Raw genomic sequence first — 20,080 nt, forward strand, 5'->3', positions numbered from 1 at the left:
CTTTCTTGCAGATGTTCCCGACTGTATACCTTTGCTTCCTGCCCTCAGGAGACTGGGACGGTAAACTCCCTGAGGCTGAGAGACAGGTCTTAAGTTCCCAAGAATTCCAAACCTCCCATCTCCTTCCCCCATTGTGCTGGGCCCAGAGCAGGGTGGGCCTCCAATACAGGCTGCTCACGGGCTGGAAAGCGTCCACCAAACAGAAAATCAGCGAGAAAGATGAGGGAACCATCACCGGCAGACCGGGCACCATTCCAGTGGCCCTGAAGGTCTGCGCTAACATTTCATGGATGAGGAAACTGGGGTTCAGAGAGGATAGCACCGTTGGGGTGGTGCGACCGGGATGGGGACATGGACCCGTCTCTGGACCTCCCTGCTTTGTCATGGCCTGAGAGAGCTCCTGCGCTGCCCAATCAAACCTTCAAGGATCCTGCGTTGCTCAAGATGACTCACGCCAGAACACACACACACAGGGCGGGAGACAACACAGCATCCTTTCCTACCTGCCTTTCTCTGGATTTCCCCATCCCACGAGGGAGAGACGTGGGCTATGCTGGGGGCATCTGGGATGTGTCTTCCTCTTGGTCCCACCCTTGTCCTTCTCTGCCTCTTTTGAGGCTGATTTCCCCCAGCTCACCATCCCCCTCCCCCAATACCAGCTAACTGGTTACCAGGGCAACCCAGCTGGGAGGCCGCCAGTTACCACGGCAACCCAGCATGGCCGCCAGGCTGCTTTGCTTAGGAAGGTCAGGGGACCAGCCGGGCGACAGAGCCACTGGGATGTTGCCTGCAGGAACGGCCCCTACGTGCCTGAGGGAATTAAGTTCCTGCTGTCAGAGGGTTGCCTCTCGGTTTCCCATGAAGCAGGCTCTCCCAGCTTGGGACAGGAGCTGTAGCAAACCTCAGCAATTCACTCAAGCCTGGTAGCCTCCACACTTTTCAAAAGAATTCTGATCACCGCACCTTGAGGAACGTTTCTCAGAATGTGCTGGCTATTGCCCAGTCTTGCCCCGGACCCCCTCATCCCCCCTTCCTTTCTGAGCAAATCTGGGAGTCAGCATGCATGCAGTGGTGTCAGCATGCAGATGTAGTCTCTCCATGAAATCTGTTGCTAATAATAACAAGGAAGAGCTACTATTTTCCCCGACTTACTTTGGACCAAGCATGTTCTAGGTACCTTGCCTGAAGTCTCTCTGTTGATCCAGATAACAAATTAGTTATCCGTACTTTGTAGACACAGCAACTGAGATTTGGAGAAGGAACCTGTTCAAGGTCACACAGGTATTAACTAGTAGAGCTAAAATGAAGCTGTAAAATCAGTTTCTGAAATTCCTTGAGACCCTGGCTAGTGCCTCTCCTCCACCAACTAAGTATGTGGCCTGGCTTTAAGAAAACATTTTTAACATTTATTAAAAGATTATTTGGAGCCAGACGTTTTACTCATGTTATTTTACTTCATTTCATCCTCACCTCCATGAAGGATGTTTTAGTCTCCCCCACACAATAGCTTGGGAAACCGAGCCCCAAGGACGTTAAGCGACTTCCCCAAACTGAGGAGACCAGGTTCAGGCCCCTCCTCAGGAGTCCTTTCCTGACCCCCCAGGGAGAGAGTCTTTCTTGGCCACAAACAAATGCAATACATGTCTCTCTCATACACAGGTGTCATATCATACACATGTATCTCTAACGCATATGTCTCATATCATATATCATTGCACACGTCTGCTCCCTTCCTAGACCACGAATTTTAAAATTCATTTTCACAACCTAGTATCTGGCCCATAATAAGCACACAATAAATATTTGCTGAAAGAAAGCAGGGGGGCCAAGATTCCAATCGCGTTCATTGACCCAATTCCACGCTCCCTCTACCACATTACCCTGTCTCACTCATCCGGTCATGAAGCAGGTGTCAAACAACTGCTATGTGCCTGACTCTGTGCAGAACTTCACAAAAACAAGCAAGACCAGCTCCAGCCGTGAAGCAGCCCAGTGGAGTGGAGTAGGCGGCATGGCTGAGGAGGACAGGAAGTAAACGCCCCCTGCCAACTGCCATCGAAGGCTTTCTCATAACTGTTTCCCTACGCTATCCCTTGGGCCACACTTCTTCCCATCCAAATCTTTATATATCCAACCAAGAGTTGGACCATAAGGAAGGCTGAGCACCAACGAATTGATGCTTTTGAACTGTGGTGTTGGAGAAGACTCTGAGAGCCCCTGGGACTGCAAGGAGATCCAACCAGTCCATCCTAAAGGAAATCAGTCCTGAATATTCACTGGAAGGACTGGTGCTGAAGCTGAAGTTACAATGCTCTGGCCACCTGATGCAAAGAGCCAACTCATTAGAAAAGACCCTGATGCTGGGAAAGATTGAAGGCAGGAGGAGAAGGGGATGACAGAGGACCAGAGGGTTGAATGGCATCACCGACTCAATGGACAGAGTTTGAGCAAGCTCCTGAAGATGGTGAAGGACAGGGAAGCCTGGCGTGCTGCAGTCCATGGGGTCGCAAAGAGTCAGACACGACTGAGCAACAAAAATATGTATGGAGCATTTGTTATATGTCAATGCCTTCAAATCACCCGTGGTTTGGGGGGAGTGAACAAGATACAAAGACAATGGAATCAAGAATCAAGAAAACAGCAAGAGAAGAGACAGATGGGTCCAGAAACTAGTGTCCAGGGACGCTGGGATCATTTGTTTAATTCTAAAGAACTTTCACATTTGACGTGATAAAGTAATTTCATATTGCTTCACATTCACACCCACCTCCTATGTTAACTCATTTGAACCTCAGTGATGCAAGCAGGGCAAATAATTATTATTCCCATTTTAGAGATGGGGAAACTGAGGTTCAGAAGGGGAAGAACATTGAATTAGAAGGAAGGAACCTGGATTCTAGACCCCACTTGTGAGTCCAACAAATCTATGTTTCCATCAGAACACTCCCAACCCACCATCCCACCTCACCTAAAGCAGATTTTCCTTCCCTGCTGTGACCCCTTCAATTCCCCAGCTAGCAGCTGCAGTTTTAGGAGAGACAAGCAGACTGGCCTGCAATCTGTGGAGAGCCCATTGATACTAATGAGGATCTAGGAACCAAGTAAAATCAGGAAAAATGACCTCACCACTAGAGGTTAGGTTGAATTTAACAAGCTAATTGCAAGCATTAGGCTAATTAAAAGCAAATTGGCACCTGCAATTATAGACTCAAGTTCTCAGGTAATGATGAGCCAGACTGAGCGGACATGGTGATGTCAGTTAGGGAGGGGCCTTGCCTTCCCTGTGGAAGAGGGGGTGGTCCCAGGCCCTGCAGGAGGGACGTCTCAGCATCCATCCATATTTGTCAGATCAGTGTTGACTTGCCCATCCCTGAATCCTGTGTTCATACAATAAGGACCAAGCCTTTACAGAGATTAAGTGACCTGGAAGGATCTGATGTCACCCTGGATACCATCTGCCTTGCAGCATGTGAGGGGCTGGGCAGCTGCAGCAGGGACTCCAGCGGAATGTCCTGCTAGCAGAAGACACTAGCGGAGCCGATTTCTCTTGTCCAAGCGCCTGCCAGAAGGAGTCACAGAAGCGTGACACTCCCGGGGTGGCCCTGGGAGTGGGGGGCGGCTGCCTCCCCGAGCTCTGTGCTGGGGAGACCAAGCCTGGGGGGAGGCAGCAGAGCCTGAGGGGGTGGGCGGTGTCACCGGAGGCGTCTGCTCCCAAGTGCCTGGGGGATTTTGGGGCGGGGAGGGAAAGCATGACACTGGCTTCTGTGTTTCTCATGCAAATCGACACTTGTAAGATAATAAAAACATACTGTCACTTACTCTGCTTAGCATGATTCTATGCGCTTTACATATGTGACCTCATTTATCTTCACAAAACGTCTGTGAGATAAGGTACATTATTATCTTCAGTTTACAGATGGAGAAACTGGGGTACAGAGAGACTAAGTTGCGGTCAAGCTCACGTCCCTGCTAAGTGGCAGGACCCAGAGTCGGCCTTCGTTTGGCCCTGTAACTGCAATCTTGACAACTGCACTAAATTATCTTTTAAGAAAAGCCAAAGACTTGAACAAACAAATGATAACAGACGACCCTTCACACTTTAAATTTTTAGAATTTTAAATTTTAAAACTAATAGACAAACGTTCATCCACCTCAAGAAACAATGAATTGAAACTGAAAAAAGTCAGAATAGTCAATGCTGATGCTCATGCCACAAAATACATTCTTATACACAGCTGCTGGGAATGTAAATTAGTAGTTTCTAACAATTAATTGGCAAAATATGTCAACCTATTTTAAAACATAGGAATTCTACTTCTAGAAATGTAACCTAAGGAAAAAAGCTATTGATATGTACAAAGATTCAGATATTTATATGTTCACTGTAGCATTATTTATAAAAGTGAAAAGCTGGAAACACATAGTTTAACATCGGGGCCAGTTAAATAAATAAATGGAGTAGGTCTATAAGGAAATACTAGTCACTAAAATTGATATTGTAAAAGAATACTTAATGACATGGAGAAATGCTTTTTATTTAAGTGACAAAAATATATACTTGGTCAATTTTTAACAGTATATATGTGTATTTTGGTAATAAACATAGTCATATGTCTGTGCCTGAATTCACAAAAATATATATATGCCAAAATATTCAAATTATATATTAAATCTCTGAGAGAATTACACTTAATTTTAATGTTTTCTTTATGGGTTACCCTACATTCTTAATGACTATGTATTAGTTTTATACTCACAGAATAGTAATTTTTTCTTAATGTATAGCCTCTATCACATTAATTCTATGTCTTAGCATTCATCCTAAGAAAATAATCCAAAATACAGAAAAATCCCTACGCAAAAAAATGATCATGCTGTGTTAGTTGTAAAAAGAAAATAAGGATAACCACCTAAGTGTCCAACACAAATACGATTACATAAACTACATCATGTCCAAAGGCTATTATGCACTATTTTAATATGAAGAAAACCATCTTTATCACTCTTGGAAAGAGAGCTGATTTGTTCTGTGCTGCTTCGAAGAATCAAAACCAAAGGGTGGAACTGAGAAGTGGGCACGTTTTGATTCAGGACAGAAGAATGTTCTGACCGTGGAGCAGGCTGCCTGGAGAGTCAATGAGCCCCCGTCACTGGGACTATCCAGGCGAGGGTAGGACCCAGATGCGCCCCTCAAGGAGGCTGCAGAGGGTTCGTCTGCGTTTGGAAGGCGTCTGGAGCCGTGGGTGCTGAGCAGGAGCCCACCTGGACTGTGACTGCCAAGAAGAGGGTCCCACTCAGCCTGCCCTCAACGTGCTTCCTCTCTGCTCACCATTTATTCTGAATGTTTCCCAAATGTGCTCTTTCCTCTCTAAACACGTGGGTTTTTTTTTAAACTGTTGGAGACTGGCCTCCCAGTCATCTCACTGACGGGCTGATGTCCATGCCGCCTCCTCCCCAAGCAGGACTCTCTGCCGCAGCTGAGGTGCCTCTCAGCGACCTCTCCCCCCACTGCAAGCCTCCCCCTCCTGAGGCCCCCCTGGGGGTCCAGGCTCAGTGTGGCAGCCTCAGGGGACCCATGGCAGGCCCGGAAGGAAGAGGCAGGACCCGGGCTCAGGCCATCAGGCGAGGTGTCAGCCCGTTCTCGGGGCTGCCTGCTCACTGACTTCCTCGGTAATTAAGTCATTTACACCATGCAGGAAGAACCCAACTGAATAATCCAGGCAGACACGTTAAAAGTAATTATCTGTGTAATGCGTCCTGCACCATCACCTTCCTGTGAAGAAGGAAAAGAAGACGAACCAGGGGAAAAAAAGGCCCCCATTGTCTCGAGCCTGTGCGGCGCCTCCAGGATTAATTACACAGCCACTAACACGTTTAGCACCTCGCCTCTGATTGGAAAGCCAAGGATTCTTAATAATTCATATCTGCAGCCCAGCACTCTGCGCCCTGCTGAGGACACAGGGAGCCCTTGTTTTCTGCCAGGCAAGCCCCGGGGCAGTGCCAGGCTCGCCCCCCAGCCGCCCCACCTGGCGATGGCTCCAGTCCCCCACCACAGTCTGCTCTGCCAGGGAGGCAGAGCCAGTGGGTAGAGGGGCGGGCCTTCCTGGTGGGAGCCCACGGGAGCCCCCAGCTCCCGGGCCCCCCCGGGGGGGCCTGGAATCCAGATCTGGGAGAGTCCTAGACAGGTGCCTGCCATGCACCCAAGGCTGTCTGGACAGCAGGCTCAGGCAGAGCTGTTCCACCAGGGCTCGCGGCCCTACCTGCAGGAAACCCTCAGGGGAGCCAGACCGAGGGCAAAGGCCCTACAGGGACCCGGGAGGAACAGCCAGGCTCTGAAGGCAGGGACCCTCTCTGACTCTGTGCCCGTCCTGCTCCCACCACCTTCCCCCCAGCTCAGCACTGACCCGGCCCTGCGCCCCGGGGCTGGCTCCCTCCTGGCTGTCCCACCTCTGGCCTTCCAAGGGTCCAGGCTGCAGCCCCCACTCCTTCCCCTGTGCCTGCGTTAAAGAAGGAGAATCTCCCAGAGCCTCTCCTCCTTTCCCGTCCAACTCTCCCCTGGCCCCCCGCTCATCACCCTACTCTGCCATTTCGCCAACCTGTGCTCAGAACCCCACACAATATACCCAAGACTCTGGGGGCTGCAGCCTGGCCCTCTCCATGATAAACCCATCCCCCGATGCCCACGCAGCAGGCTCCAGCTCTCTCAGGGGCTCCCCACTGAATCTGAGAACCCAGAGGTCAGATGCCCCCGAGGAATTAAAGAGCTCAGCGGCTGTAAGCCCCAACCTCTAACCCATAAAATATATACCCGACCCCCCCATGCTGAGGGAGGTGGGTCCCTGGGGCTGACCTGAGCCTGAGCCCCCAAACCCCACCTCTCCTTCCTGCTGGTCTTCAACCCACTCCTCTGGCAAGATTAGAGGCAGGGTGGGGCTGGCCTCTCTGCTCGAGCCAGACTGGGGCCCCGGCTGGACCCCAGGAAGCTGGCAGCCCCAAGGCTGGCCTCACACAGGCGATCTGGTTCAAATGTAATAAATTCAGACAACATGAGCCTTCACCGGGGGTTTTGGAGGTGGCGGTGGGGGCACAGACAGGGATAAAATTAGCATTCTCAGCATCCACGATCCTGAAGCATCGCTGCCAAGAATGAGGGACAGGGAAGGCAGTGGCACCGCATTGCCAGCAGCCCAGACTCACACGGTGGGCAGGCGGCTGCCAGCCCCGACCAGAGCCCAAGCTCCCCGCTCCCCGCCAGCCCACATGATGCGTCAAAAGACTCACCGGCTGCTGAGGTGCAAGCCCCACGCCGAAAAGCTATACCTCTCCGAGCCCCCAGGCAGCCCTCCCCCCAGCTCAGGCCAGCTGGGGTCCTCCTCCCCGCCCCCGGGGCCCCCTTCCGAGGCGCAGGGCTCGGGTCTGGTCTGGTCTAATCAGTCATCTCTCCGGCTGACAGGTCCCTGGCGCGGGGAGAGGATGCTGCTGCGGGGACTGCAGGATCCAGCATCTTTCCCAGGCAGAAGCAGCTGGGCATGCTCCATCGGCTCCCAGGGGATTTCAGGGCCACGTGATGCTCCCTCCCCAAGCTGTCACTTAGGATCAGGAGTAAATAGGCCCTGGAAAGGTTTAACTCCATCCACCCCAGTGACGCGCTGTTAAGCACCCATGCTGCTAGTCTGGGTGAGAACAGAGCTCCTCAGCACAGGCTTCCTGGCCATCCACCGCAGGGCCGAGGCTGCCCCCCAAAGGGCAACTGGGCCGCCATCCGTGTAAGCTGCATTCTGCAGTCCTCCCACCAGAGTGCAGGGAGCCAGAGCTGGCCAGGGTCTGGCATCTAGGGCCTCCCCGGGCCTGCCTGTGGTTGCCTGCGTCTCCATGGCTGTCCACCCAAGAGCCCGGCATGCCTCTGGGTGTCGAGAGGCTGTGGTCAGAGCCCTAGTGCCTTCCCTTCCCCGGAGTCCACCCAGTGAATTTAAAGAAATCATGTTCGGAGCAGACTGGAGTTCATTACAAGATGCCAGGACCTTCTAGGCCCCCCAGTCCAATTGGTCTCCAGTGACCTTGGGCAAGGATGCTAGCTGAGCTGGGGGTACCTGTGTTTTGCATTATTGAGGGTCAGAGGCAGAAAGGAAGGCTTCAGTCAATAGGATTTCAGCCCTGTTTCTTCTGTAGAAAAGCCGATACCATTCAGAGTTCTCTCTCTCTCCCTACCCCCAACAGCCTCAGTTTCCTTCTCTTCGCCTTTCTGTGGATGCTAGGAAAAGATTCTCTGTGACAATAACCGAGTGCAGGATAGACACTGAGTTTCCTAGCCATGATCAGGAAGATGGAAAGAAAATGGAGTATTCCCACCTGAACTTCCAGGTAGGCTTACCAGATCCTAGTCCCATCTGCCTCTGAGACCCAGAAGTCGGAGACCCCAGATGAGTTCCTGGGGTCACTTCTGAGTAAAGAAATATTGCAATAAGCAAGGGCTAGAAAAGGGCACTTCCCAGGGGGCACTAGGGGTAAAGAGCCCACCTGCCAGTGCAAGAGATGTAAGAGACACAGGTTCAACCCCTGGGTCAGGAAGGTCCCCTGGAGGAGGAAATGGCAGCCCACCCCAGTATTCGTGCCTGGAGAATCCCATGGACAGAGGAGCCTGGCGGCCCACAGTCCACAGGGTTGCAAAGAGTCAGGTGCGACTGAAGCGACTGAGCGTGGCACAGACAGAGGGCAGCTGCAAGCATCCACCCACACGATTATTACATCTCCTCCAAATGTTTGTTTGAATCACCTTAATTTTTAAAATTTAAGCCTCTCTTCACTTAAATACAACGATTTCCCTTCTCCATGGGTCTCTTTTAATGTAATATGAGTATAAGCATCACTTTTACAACTGAAGCCTTTATCGTTAAAAAGAACCTACTATGAAAAGTGCAAACGCACAGACTTCCTCCCAGAGTCCAGGAGGAGCAGCAGGAGGGGAGTGTTAAGGGGACCTGATCCACAACCCACTCCCACATCCCCAGAGGAAGCCACTGGAAAGACCATCCTTCCCACCCCAGAGCAGACCAGGCTGGAGCCAGGGATCCCGAGTTTGAATAGCATGTACCTGCCTGCAGCTGTGGTGGAGAAGGGGGTCCTGAGGTCACCCTTCACCCCCCCAAAGGCTGAAACGCTGAGTTCACTGGCCGTCGGGGAGCCACTCGGCGGAGGGACAGAGAAATGCTGGACACAGGCCCCATGCAGGCAGCACCGGCTCGGTCCAGCCCACCTGTCCCTGCTCTGCAGGACTTGGCGAGACTGCCCAGGACAGGCTTGGGGAGAACCCGGCCCAGGCAGCCCGAGATGCGGGGCTCTGGGGGGTCTCGGGCCTCGAGGAGCCAGTGGAGCAAAGTAAGGCCGGAACCAGAGACTACAGCATCTGGAAGGGACAGACAGAGTGGGAAAGGGGACAAGGACCCCAGCCTCCATTCCACGAACTCCTCAGACACCTGGAACGGGCAGGAGGCAGACGGGCCTGCTGAGAGTTTTCTCTCTGGCAGACGGAGGGCGAGGGCAGCAGCCAAGTCCTCTGAGAGGCCTGAGCTAGAGCCTCGGTGCTCCCGGGGATCTGTGGGGCTGCGGGCTGGAGAGGCATGCGAGGGCGGCTGCGGGAACACCGCCTGCGCTTCGGGGCACAAGGGGCGAGGCGTCTCCAAGGTCCAACGAGGACCGGTGAGGCAGAGCCGGGGAAATAGTCCACCTGCGCCGAATCTGAATTCCCTCTCTGTTAACGCAGCAGAGGGGGAACAAGACTCATCTGAAAGGCCTAGGTTGGGAGGGAGTGGGAGGATATTCCAAAGAACATGCCTCTGTGACTCCATCTATCCCCCACTTTGGAATCCACGGCCCCCAGCGCTTAAAAACAAAAGTCCAAAACTCTCAGTCACGGATTCACAGTCTCTGAACACTCGCACCCTCCTGGCCTTTGGAGGGTCAATACCGCCCCCACCACAGTACCGGGGACCACTAAACTGAGGGCGATCCATTGGCCCTCAAATGTGTCTGCCCCTTCCTTACCCAGCCACGCCTGGATGGGTGTCTCCTGCCAGAAGGTAATAAGCGGGGAGTGGATAACGGAGCCTGGGTGATAAACTCTCTTTCAGGACCTGAGATTGAGCCCCGGCTCTGTTCCCTACCAGCTAAGGGACTCTGAAGGAGTGACCTGGCTGCTGAGCCTGTTTCCCTCATCTGCAAATGGGGCTTGTCTGTTCCGGGCCCCACACCACGCCTCACTTCTCCTCATCTGTCTCATGCTTTACTGTCCCAGGGTGTTACTTGCCTTTCGGAGGGCAGAGCTAGTCAGGTGACGAACTCGCAGATTCGCTGCTCTGGGACTTCTCTCCTTTGCCCTGTGAGGCTCCATCGTACTTCCTGGGACACCACCTCCTCTGGGGTCCCCCAGGTTGGGCTCTCTACTGATGATTCCTGTGAGCCAGCCCTGGGCTCCTGTGTGCCTGCCCCCCCACCCCCCACAGCCCCTGGCACAGCGCTGAGCCCACCCTGACAGAACCAGAGGCATAGGTGCAGAGAGCCCATCCTGGCCCCGTCTTGGAGGAAGTATCCAGGCCAGAACAAGGAGGTGACAGCAGCTGGGTGGGGCTCCCTGAGGGGCGGAGGTGCCCGTGCAGGCTGGCACGGCCACAGGGCAGCGTCCCAGTGGGGGAGGGGCAGCAGGGCCCAGGCTGGGAGCGAGGGTAACGGGGGCGTGTCTCCGCAGAAAGGACCCCTGGTCCTACTGCCCTCTTTGCCAACCGGAGAGAGACACACTCTTGGAGACTGAACTAACAAGCTCCACAGATGGGTGCCTTAGCGGGAAGGAGTCAGGGGACAGAGAAAATCAGGGATGAGTGTTACCCGGCCAGATCTCCAAGCATCAGAGGAGTCCACCAGGCCCACAGTGGTTGAGGGGTGGCAGAGGAGGGTCAGGACGCCCCTGTCAGCTCCGAGAGGACCCACCCTCTGCAGGGAGCCAGCCCTTTCAAGGCCTCAGTGGGCCGGTCATGTGTGCTTTGGCGCCCTCCAGTGGATTTATGTGTACATGCGTACAGGCTGGCAATGGGTTTTACCCACATTTTAACCCTGTGCTTTTTCTCTTCTCCCTGCACACCCTTTCTGTTCAATGACACTTTAAAACTGCACACACACTTCAGCAATGCCATCAGTTGTGTAATACAAAAGAATGATCTCCCAAGCACCATGTAGGAAAGGGTCTATTGGACACAATTATCAGATTTACCTGATGCTGGCCAAATATCAGTATTTGCTCATTGAAATTTGACTCAACCACACTAAAAGAAGAAGAAAAAATGAAGCCCAGATTCCAAAGTTATGTGTATATCTGACTTTTATTATTACCTCTTGGAAAGGCAGAGGAACCAGAGATCAATTGCCAACATCCGCTGAATCATTGAAAAAGCAAGAGTGTTCCAGAAAAACATCTATTTCTGCTTTATTGACTATGCCAAAGCCTTTGACTGTGTGGATCACAATAAACTGTGGAAAATTCTGAAAGAGATGGGAATACCAGACCACCTGACCTGCCTCTTGAGAAACCTACATGCAGGTCAGGAAGCAACAGTTAGAACTGGACATGGAACAACAGACTGGTTCCAAATAGGAAACCGAGTACGTCAAGGCTGTATATTGTCACCCTGCTTATTTAACTTATATGCAGAGTACATCATGAGAAACGCTGGGCTGGAAGAAGCACAAGCTGGAATCAAGATTGCCAGGAGAAATATCAATAACCTCAGATGTGCAGATGACACCACCCTTATGGCCAAAAGTGAAGAGGAACTAAAGAGCTTCTTGATGAAAGTAAAAGAGGAGAGTGAAAAAGTTGGCTTAAAGCTCAACATTCAGAAAACGAAGATCATGCCATCTGGTCTCATCACTTCATGGGAAATAGATGGGGAAACAGTGGAAGCAGTGTCACACTTTATTTTTGGGGCTGCAAAATCACTGCAGATGGTGACTGCAGCCATGAAATTAAAAGACGCTTACTCCTTGGAAGGAAAGTTATGACCAACCTAGATAACATATTAAAAAGCAGAGACATTACTTTGCCAACAAAGGTCTATCTGGTCAAGGCTATGGTTTTTCCAGTGGTCATGTATGGATGTGAGAGTTGGACTGTGAAGAAAGCTGAGCGCCGAAGAACTGAACTGTGGTGTTCAGTGTCTGTGTTCACAGACGTGGGTGGTGGCCACAGCGATGATGAGAAGTGGTGGTGCTGAGGGATATTTAAAAGGAAAACTGACAGGACCTCTGGAGGAGGGGCCCAAGGGTTCTGCGCTGCTGGCACTTCCGACAAAAATGAAACAGGCTGGTGGTGGGAAGGCAACGAGCTCAGGACGGAACACGCTGAAGGAGGCGCTCAGGAGAGGCTCTGCGCTGGCAGCCAAAGCAGGAGTTAGTTATGCCTCTATCTCCTGACATTTTTCATTCATCCGTTCATTCCTTTCACCAAATATTGGGTTCCTATCAAGTGCCAGAAAGGATCCAGGACAGAGTGGAACACAAAACAGCCAGAATCTGCTCTCAGGGCTGACACGGCAGTGGGGGACATCAACAAGAAAACAGGAAAACAAACATGTAAACAAAACCCTTCCGGTCGTGTGGGTAAAGAAAGTGCGGCGGGGCTCAGCAGGAGCAGGAGGGAGCTTCAGACAAGGTCGCCAGGAAAGCCCTGCTAAGAAATGTTGAGTAGAAGCCAGATGTGCAAAAATAGGAGGAAAGTGTGCCCAGCCAGAGTGAACAGCAAGTGCCAGGGTCCTGAGGCAGAAATCAGTTTGGCCTGATGGAGGGAAAACGAGAATCAGTGCAGCTGCCCAGCTGCGGGAGCTGAGGGCGGGGAGGGGCCGGCCGGGACCACAGGAAGGGGGAGCGCTTTCAAAGGCCGACAAGGTAATACATGCAAAAGTGCCAGGCTTCTCTGGCCGTCCAGGGGTTACCACTTTGCACATTCACTGCAGGGGGCATGAGTTCCATTCCTGGTCAGGGAACCAATAGCCTGCATGACATGCAGTCAAAAACATTTTTTTAATACATGTGACAGTGTTTCGTAAATGACCTCAAGAACCAGGTATGCATAAGGGAATGCTAAGGTGCTGCCATTAAGGAGAAAAAAAAGGAGCAAGTCTTAACTGAAGCAAGGAGTTCAATTTCAGGAAAAGCTCAGGCTATGAGAGCCAAGTCATATCAGAACAATTTCCAAACAGATCAGTTGTCCATTTTTTTCCTACTGCTTTTGTTTGAGAATGGCTACCCACTCCGATATTCTTGCCCGTCGTCTCATGGACAGACGAGCCTGGAGGGCCACAGTCTAGGGGACCAGAAGGAGTCAGACATGACCGATCAGCTAGGTAAGAATATGGTTAACAGGCAAACCGATGCAAGTGCTGGCTGGTCTGGAGGCAGGAGATGGAAAGAGGACCTCTCACAGCACAGACACGGAAGGTGAGAAAGTAGGGAGAGAGGAAAGGAGATGAGAAACACGCTCTCCTTGCAGGCTGGGCAGCGGCTCCCTCTGCTGGTGCCTGAGCCCCAGCTGTTTGCAGCCACCGCCCAGCCCCGCCGGCTGGAGCCCACCCGCTTCACCCTGAGAGCAAAGCCGGAGACAGGCCAGCGGGGAAGCGGAGGGACCCAGGTCAGGGCAGAGGGGGAGGCATCCAGCGGGGCAGACGCGGGCACCCCGGCCCCCAGGGCTGCCTGCTGCGCCCAAGAACACGAGCCACCCATCCGACAGAGGGCCCTGACCACCCCTGAGGGGACACAGAGTACCAGACACATGCCTGCCACCCCCAGGATGACAGAGGCCCCCTCAGGAGGGCGGGCGTGAAGCAGGCTGTGCACGCACCCAGCTCACCCCTTCCCTCCCACTCACCTCTGCTTCCCGCCTCTCCTGACAACCGTGCTCCTTCCTCTAACCCTTTGATCCAAGTGTCTAGAAGAGCTTCTCTCCTCTGCGCTGTTGGGCCGTGTCCCTCCCACCCACACAGCCCAGCCCAGCGTTCCATTCATCACCCAGCCCCACCCCGCCACCCCAGAGAACTTCCTGTGATTGACACGAGCTCTCCTGGGCACACACACACACACACACATGCACATGCGCACACCCTGGGCTTTATCTGCAAAGCTTCACACACACACACGCCCCGGGCTTTATCTTCAACTTGGAACCCGTGACACCTCCTGGCCATTCACAGACCCCAGCAAGGCCTCCAGGAAGACCCTTTAACTGTCTCTCCGCCCAAGGAGGTATCAGGCATAAGGACAAAAGTAGAACCCCAAGACTGGAAAGAAACTCCATCTTACTCACTTGATGAAATACACAGCTCCTTCCTGGGTAGAATCCATCTCCCAGCCCTTGGGCAAACCTGTGAGGAAGCAAAATCACAAAATCACCCTCTCTTCCGCAAGCCCAATCTGCACTCAGGAGGGATGGAGACTCGGAGAAGCAGGGCAATTCACAGATACGCCAGCAGTGGTCAAACCAACAATCTCACCCTTTTCTGTCCTTATCAGTCTGTGCTCCAGCAAACAGTAAGAGAGGTAGCAGTGGAGGAGATGCCCCCCATCAGAGAGCAGTGAAGCAACAAAACAGATCACTCCTTTGCAGCCTTCGCTCATTCATTCAACAAACAGTTACTGCGCATCTGTTCTGGCCAGGCCCTGTGCCAGCCCCCAGGGATGTAGCAGTGAATGCACAGATGACCGCCCTAGAAGGTCCTCAGGATCATCCCTGCTTATATCACAGGAGCAGAAGCTGGAGCCACGGCGAGTCACTGGCCCCAGATCTCATGGATAATTAGCACTTAAGATAAGACCACGACTCAAGTCTCCAAGGGCTTTCCCAGATGGTGCTAGTGGTAAAGAACCCGCCTGCTGATGCAAGAGATGCAGGTTCAATCCCTGGGTCGGGAAGATCCCCTGGAGGAGAAATGGCAACCCACTCCAGTATTCTTGCCTGGGAAGTCCCATGGACAGAGGAGCCTGGCGGGTGGCAGGCTACAGTCTATGTGGTCGCAAGGAGCTGGACACAACAGAAGCGACTTAGTACGCACGCACAAGTCTTCAGATCCCAGGCCACTGTCATTAGCTCTGCTTCTGAATAAGACACCACAGACCTGGGAAATCAGTCCCAGAAAAAAATGAGGCTTTTTTTTTTTTTTTAATTTTAACAGCACCTCTGAAAACAATTTATCCATGAAAATGCTTAGAATGGAGAATCACTGACTTGCAAAATGAAAGAGGACTGAGTAGCCAAGGAAGCTGATCTTGGCTCTGAGGCATCTAGGCAGTCCTCCAGGCAGGCGCAGCCCCTGCTGCACAGCTCCAGAGACTCCGCGTCTCCTTCTCCACAGGGCGCTCCGGGAGCCTCTGGCTCTGCCGCCCCCCCAAAACAGTCACCCTGGCCGAGTCCTGCCTCTCAAACAGGCCGCCTCCAACTGCGGCAGAGGAGGACAAGCTTTCCGGGAGTCCGAGGGAATCCAGCATGAGGTGGAGGCAGGCAGGGCACCGCTGCAAGAGCCCTGTGGCTGACACATTAGGAAACGGGCGCAGATTCTCTCAACAGTTAAATACCTGCCTGTGTAAGAGGTTTTATCAACTATGGCTACTCAGTGCTGGTCTGCACCTCTCCTGCCCTGTTCCCAGCTGCCCTCAGACACAAGCTGCTGGACAGTGGGGCCTGGGCTGGACAGAGTGCTGGCCTCAGCTACTCACTGTTCTCTTCACTCACTGCCGGGTATCAAGGCTCTGCATTGCCACAGCTGCTGCTGCTGGAGATGCCGATGCTTCAGTGCAGCGGGGCAGCCCACCTCCCTCTAGGACACGGTCCACAGAAATCACACCACCGGCCACTGCTTAGTGAGAGCCTCTCTCCTCTAAGGCACACGGTCTACCCCTGCGAGCATATTCAGTCTGCACAGCAACATTACACAACAGGCATCAGCCCAAGCATTTGTACAGATGAGGAAACTGAGGCCCAGAGAGCTCAATCGACTTGCCAGAGGTCACACAGGAAGTGTCTGGGCCAGGACAGGAGTCTGGTCGCCTACGTGCAAAGCTCACATTCTTTCCTCTGTGTTGCCCCATAAATGCTGCTTGTTCCCCTCTGTCCCTGCGCGAGGATGCTCCCATTCAGAAGGGCGTGGGTTGGCAGCCTCCCCGTGTAGAAGGATCCCCATTGGGTCAGAATCATAAATAATCCTGCCACTGTGATGTGCCTGGGAAAGAGGCCAGCGTGGATTATGTCCCCTGCCTTTTCCAGCAACTTCCCTGCACACTGCCCTCTCTGCCCAGGCAACACCAAGAGTGCTTATATTCCTGTCCAGGCGGAGTGCCCACTAAGGCAGCTGCCCTTCCAGCAAGCTTCAGGGGCATCTTAACCCTTTCCCAACCTTGGACAACCAGTTGGCTGCAGCCAAAAACGACAGGATTGGTTCACAGGCTTGTATTCATCCTCTGGCCTTACCTAGGGCCACGGTAAGATGGACAGACTCCAGCTGAAAACAGTCAAAACGTGGAAGGTGGCACCACCAACCCAGAGGAAGACAGCCGCAGCCTTGGGGTCGTGAGGCTTTGCTTCAAGTTGAAAGTACAATGACGACAAAAACCATAAAAGTCACCTCTGTTGATGGTGACTCTCTTGCATAATCAGTGCTACAACCTTTTGAGGTTCATAATCCTATCCCCATGTTACAAAGAAGCTAAGTCCCAGAAGAACTAACCACTTGCTCAAAGCCACACTAGTAAAAACTCAAGCCAAGATTTGAGCTCAGGTCTCTCTGTCTCTAGAACTTGCGCATTTGACTCCGATGCTTCTTTGCTTATTAGCTAAGTGGCCTTGAGCCAGGCCCTTTCTCTCTGCTTTAAAATGAAGGAGTCAGACTCCATGATCCCTGAAGTCCTTTTTGGCTCTAGGACCAAAATAAGTCCAGTTCCGAAATGAAAAGAAAGCAGGCTCTGGGCAAGTCAGCACCTGACCCGAACATCCGGCAGTGCTCCTGTGCCCCAAGAACGACCGGGACTCTGTGTGGCTGGGTAAAGGGCTGGGAGGCCATCTGTGTGGCTGGGTGAAGGGCTGGGAGGCCAGCGAGGGGCGGGGGTGGGGTGAGGGGGTCCAACATTGTCGATCCCGCCCCTCCCCTATGGTCCACAGTAGCATCCTGAAGAAGGTGGTGGGCTGTTCACTTGAAACACCCCAGGCCTTATGGTTCTTGGTGTCTCCACCTCTTCAATTTAGAATGAAACCATCTTGGCTCGGATGGGGCCCATCTTTCCTGCTAGCCTGGGAGGGTGCTCTCAGGGTGGAGGGGGTTTCCAACTGGGCAGAGGGATAAGAGGGATAAGCAAACTCTTCATCCTCAGAGGTCAGTCCCAGTCACTGAGCACAGGACTGGAAGCTTGAAAAGACCTCAAAGTAAGCATCAAGCCTCCTGCCCTCATCTGCCCAGTAGTGGGTCAATGCTTAGCTGAGTCCATACGAAGAGAAAGGAAAATTCCAGAAGCAAAGTCAGGGTAGCGGGTTCCCACAGCCACCACAGGGCATCCCCGCCTCACGGCTTGCAAAGGCAGGGAGGGACGAGCTCCTTACCTGGACAGGAGGAGTGTCCGCTCTGGATGGGCGATGCTGTTCCAGGATGCACCCAGCAGGTTGACTTCTCCTCATCACTAGAGAAGACCAAAGCGAACATGTCAGAGGTCACAGAGGCTTCCCTGAGCAGGACACCCATCACCACCGTCACATCAGTACTGACCATCCAACCCCAGACACCAGGCTGCCTTTGCTCACGCACACACGCAGAACATTTACTGAGCAGACTCAGGGTGCAGAGATGAAGAATCCCAGATCCCTGACCTCAGAGGATGCACTGCTTTTGTATAACCCACCTGGGAGACAGACGTGTAAAAAGATATCTGGAATATGAGGTGACAGGAGCTACACAGAGAGAGCACTACAAGTCAGAGAGGGGAGCACTCCCTGCACGGGGTTAGGGAAGGGGAGCAGCATGGCGGCATCATGAAAGAGGCGACATTCGAGGTGACCAGTGAAGCCACACGAGAAGCACACAGAAGGCTCTTCACTGCAGCTTCGCAACGGACAAGAGAAGAGGAGGCTGCGAGGGTCGGCAGTCCTCAAGTGTCTGCCGGGCTATGCACCACCATCCACAACACTCCCTCACAGCAGGAACTCTGCAGATTACACACCTGCGGTTCCGTGAGGCTAAGTAAGTCCCCCAAAGTCAGAATCAGTAAGTGATGAAGCCAGGATCCAGGCCCAGACGTGCCCCCTTGTTACCTAAGCTCTTTCGAGCACCTCACTCCCAGCAAGGTAGCTCCCCGTGTAGATCCTCTGGTCTCCAGATGCCACGGCAGGGGGGGTCCACCCACCTTTCTCAGCTCCCTGCCAACCAAGGACACTGATACTTCCTGAACCCGAGGTATGCGCAGGGCAGGACCCCCGGACCACCCTATCCCCCAGGCTTTAGACTAGGGGTCTCAGAGCCCAGAACAGGATCCACACTCAGTAATTAATACCTTAATATATAATATAATTATATAGTATAATGGAATGCACTAAGAAAGTGCCACTAAATTTCTACTAGAGTAAGATACAATAAACTGCACATAAAGTGTACAGTGTAATGTTTTGACAGATGTGTACACACTTGTGAAAGTACCCCGAAATCAAGATGTGAGCCCCCATATCCTCTCTGTGCCCCTTTGTAATTCCCATCTCCTACCCACTGGTTCTCACTGTCCCCCCCGTCCCCAGCAGCCACTGGTACATTTCCTGTTACCATAGATTCACTGGCGCTTTCTAGAGTTCCCAGGGTGTCACACATGTGGAATCACACAGACAAGCCCTCTCTGTCTGCCTTCTCTCCTTCTTGTCTCTCTCCCACGTGCTGGCCCGGGTCAGTAGCTCCTCCCACTGCAGGACACGCAGGTGTGTCCCCCCTCCCCGCTGATGAACACCGAGGGTGTTTCCAGGTCGGGCCATTACAAATAAAGCTACTTGGAACACTCGTGTCCAGGTCTTCGCGTGGACTCCTGCTTCCTCTCCCTCAACTCCACTGCATTTCCTCTGAGTTTCTTTAACACCAGCTGCAGGAAGAGCATTCCCAGGTGCCTAGGAAACCAAGTCACGGGACCTGGAGCCATGCGCATCATGGCAGAGGGCCTGTGGCCTGGGCTGTGGTTCTGCGACAGGGGGCGAGGGAGCAGAGCCAGGGACACTCAGCCCTTCCCCTCCCCTGCGACCTGCGAGACCTCCGGCCCTCGCTCCCCGGACCACACGTGTCTCTACCCCTCAGACAGTCGCAGGGTCACGGAGGGGGCACACCCAGCACTCCCCACATCCTCTCCCACATCCTCCCCCACCCTGTCAGCTCCCTGAACAGTGCAGCCACAGGTTGTTCCCACCCTGCCCCTGGGCTAGTGGGGAAACTGTGGAACCAGAAGGACCGCGCTCATTGCAAACCCACCAGCTAGAATCTTCTTCAGGGACCCCAATCCGCTGACCCTTGCTGAGTGTTTCCAAGGCTTTCCCACCAACCTCAGGTACCAGGATGCTGGCAAGTCCCAGGCCCGCCTTCCTCCCATCCCTCTCCCTCACTCTCAGTGGATAATCTCATCCCTCAACTCAACAGAAATAGAAACCACGAAGCAGAAGCAACCTCCCCCCAACACTTATACGTATCTCCTCTTGTCTTATAAGGAGCACATCAAGGCTGTATATCGTTACCCTGCTTATTTAACTTACATGCAGAGTACATCATGAGAAACGCTGGGCTGGAGGAAGCACAAGCTGGAATCAAGATTGCCGGGAGAAATATCAATAACCTTACATATGCAGATGATACCACCCTTATGGCAGACAGTGAAGAGGAATTAAAGAGCCTCTTGATGAAAGTGAAAGAGGAAAGTGAAAAAGTTGGCTTAAAGCTCAACATTCAGAAAACTAAGATCATGGCATCTGGTCCCATCACTTCATGGCAAATAGATGGGGATACAGTGGAAACAGTGACAGACTTTATTTTTCTGGGCT

General features: G+C 52.8%; 1 protein-coding gene across 9 annotated transcripts in view; it reads right to left on the reverse strand.

The window, feature by feature from the left end:
• The window catches only part of PLEKHA6 (pleckstrin homology domain containing A6), a 138,736-nt gene that overhangs the window by 114,335 nt on the left and 4,321 nt on the right, over positions 1–20,080 (reverse strand). For 4 of the 9 annotated variants that reach the window (XM_070767762.1, XM_070767766.1, XM_070767764.1 and 1 more), the window contains exon 1: positions 13,910–13,930. Coding sequence is in view for 2 of the 9 variants with exons in the window: in XM_070767763.1 (XP_070623864.1) it covers positions 504–640 (137 nt within the window). In the remaining 7 variants the exon portion in view is untranslated. Of the gene's footprint in view, positions 1–503; positions 971–7,281; positions 7,738–13,909; positions 13,931–14,344; positions 14,403–17,623; positions 17,701–20,080 lie in introns of those variants that run through there. The other 5 variants (XM_070767773.1, XM_070767772.1, XM_070767760.1 and 2 more) reach the window with 4 other exon arrangements.

Source organism: Bos indicus, chromosome 16 (genome assembly GCF_029378745.1).
Source record: "Bos indicus isolate NIAB-ARS_2022 breed Sahiwal x Tharparkar chromosome 16, NIAB-ARS_B.indTharparkar_mat_pri_1.0, whole genome shotgun sequence".
NCBI lineage: Eukaryota > Metazoa > Chordata > Mammalia > Artiodactyla > Bovidae > Bos > Bos indicus.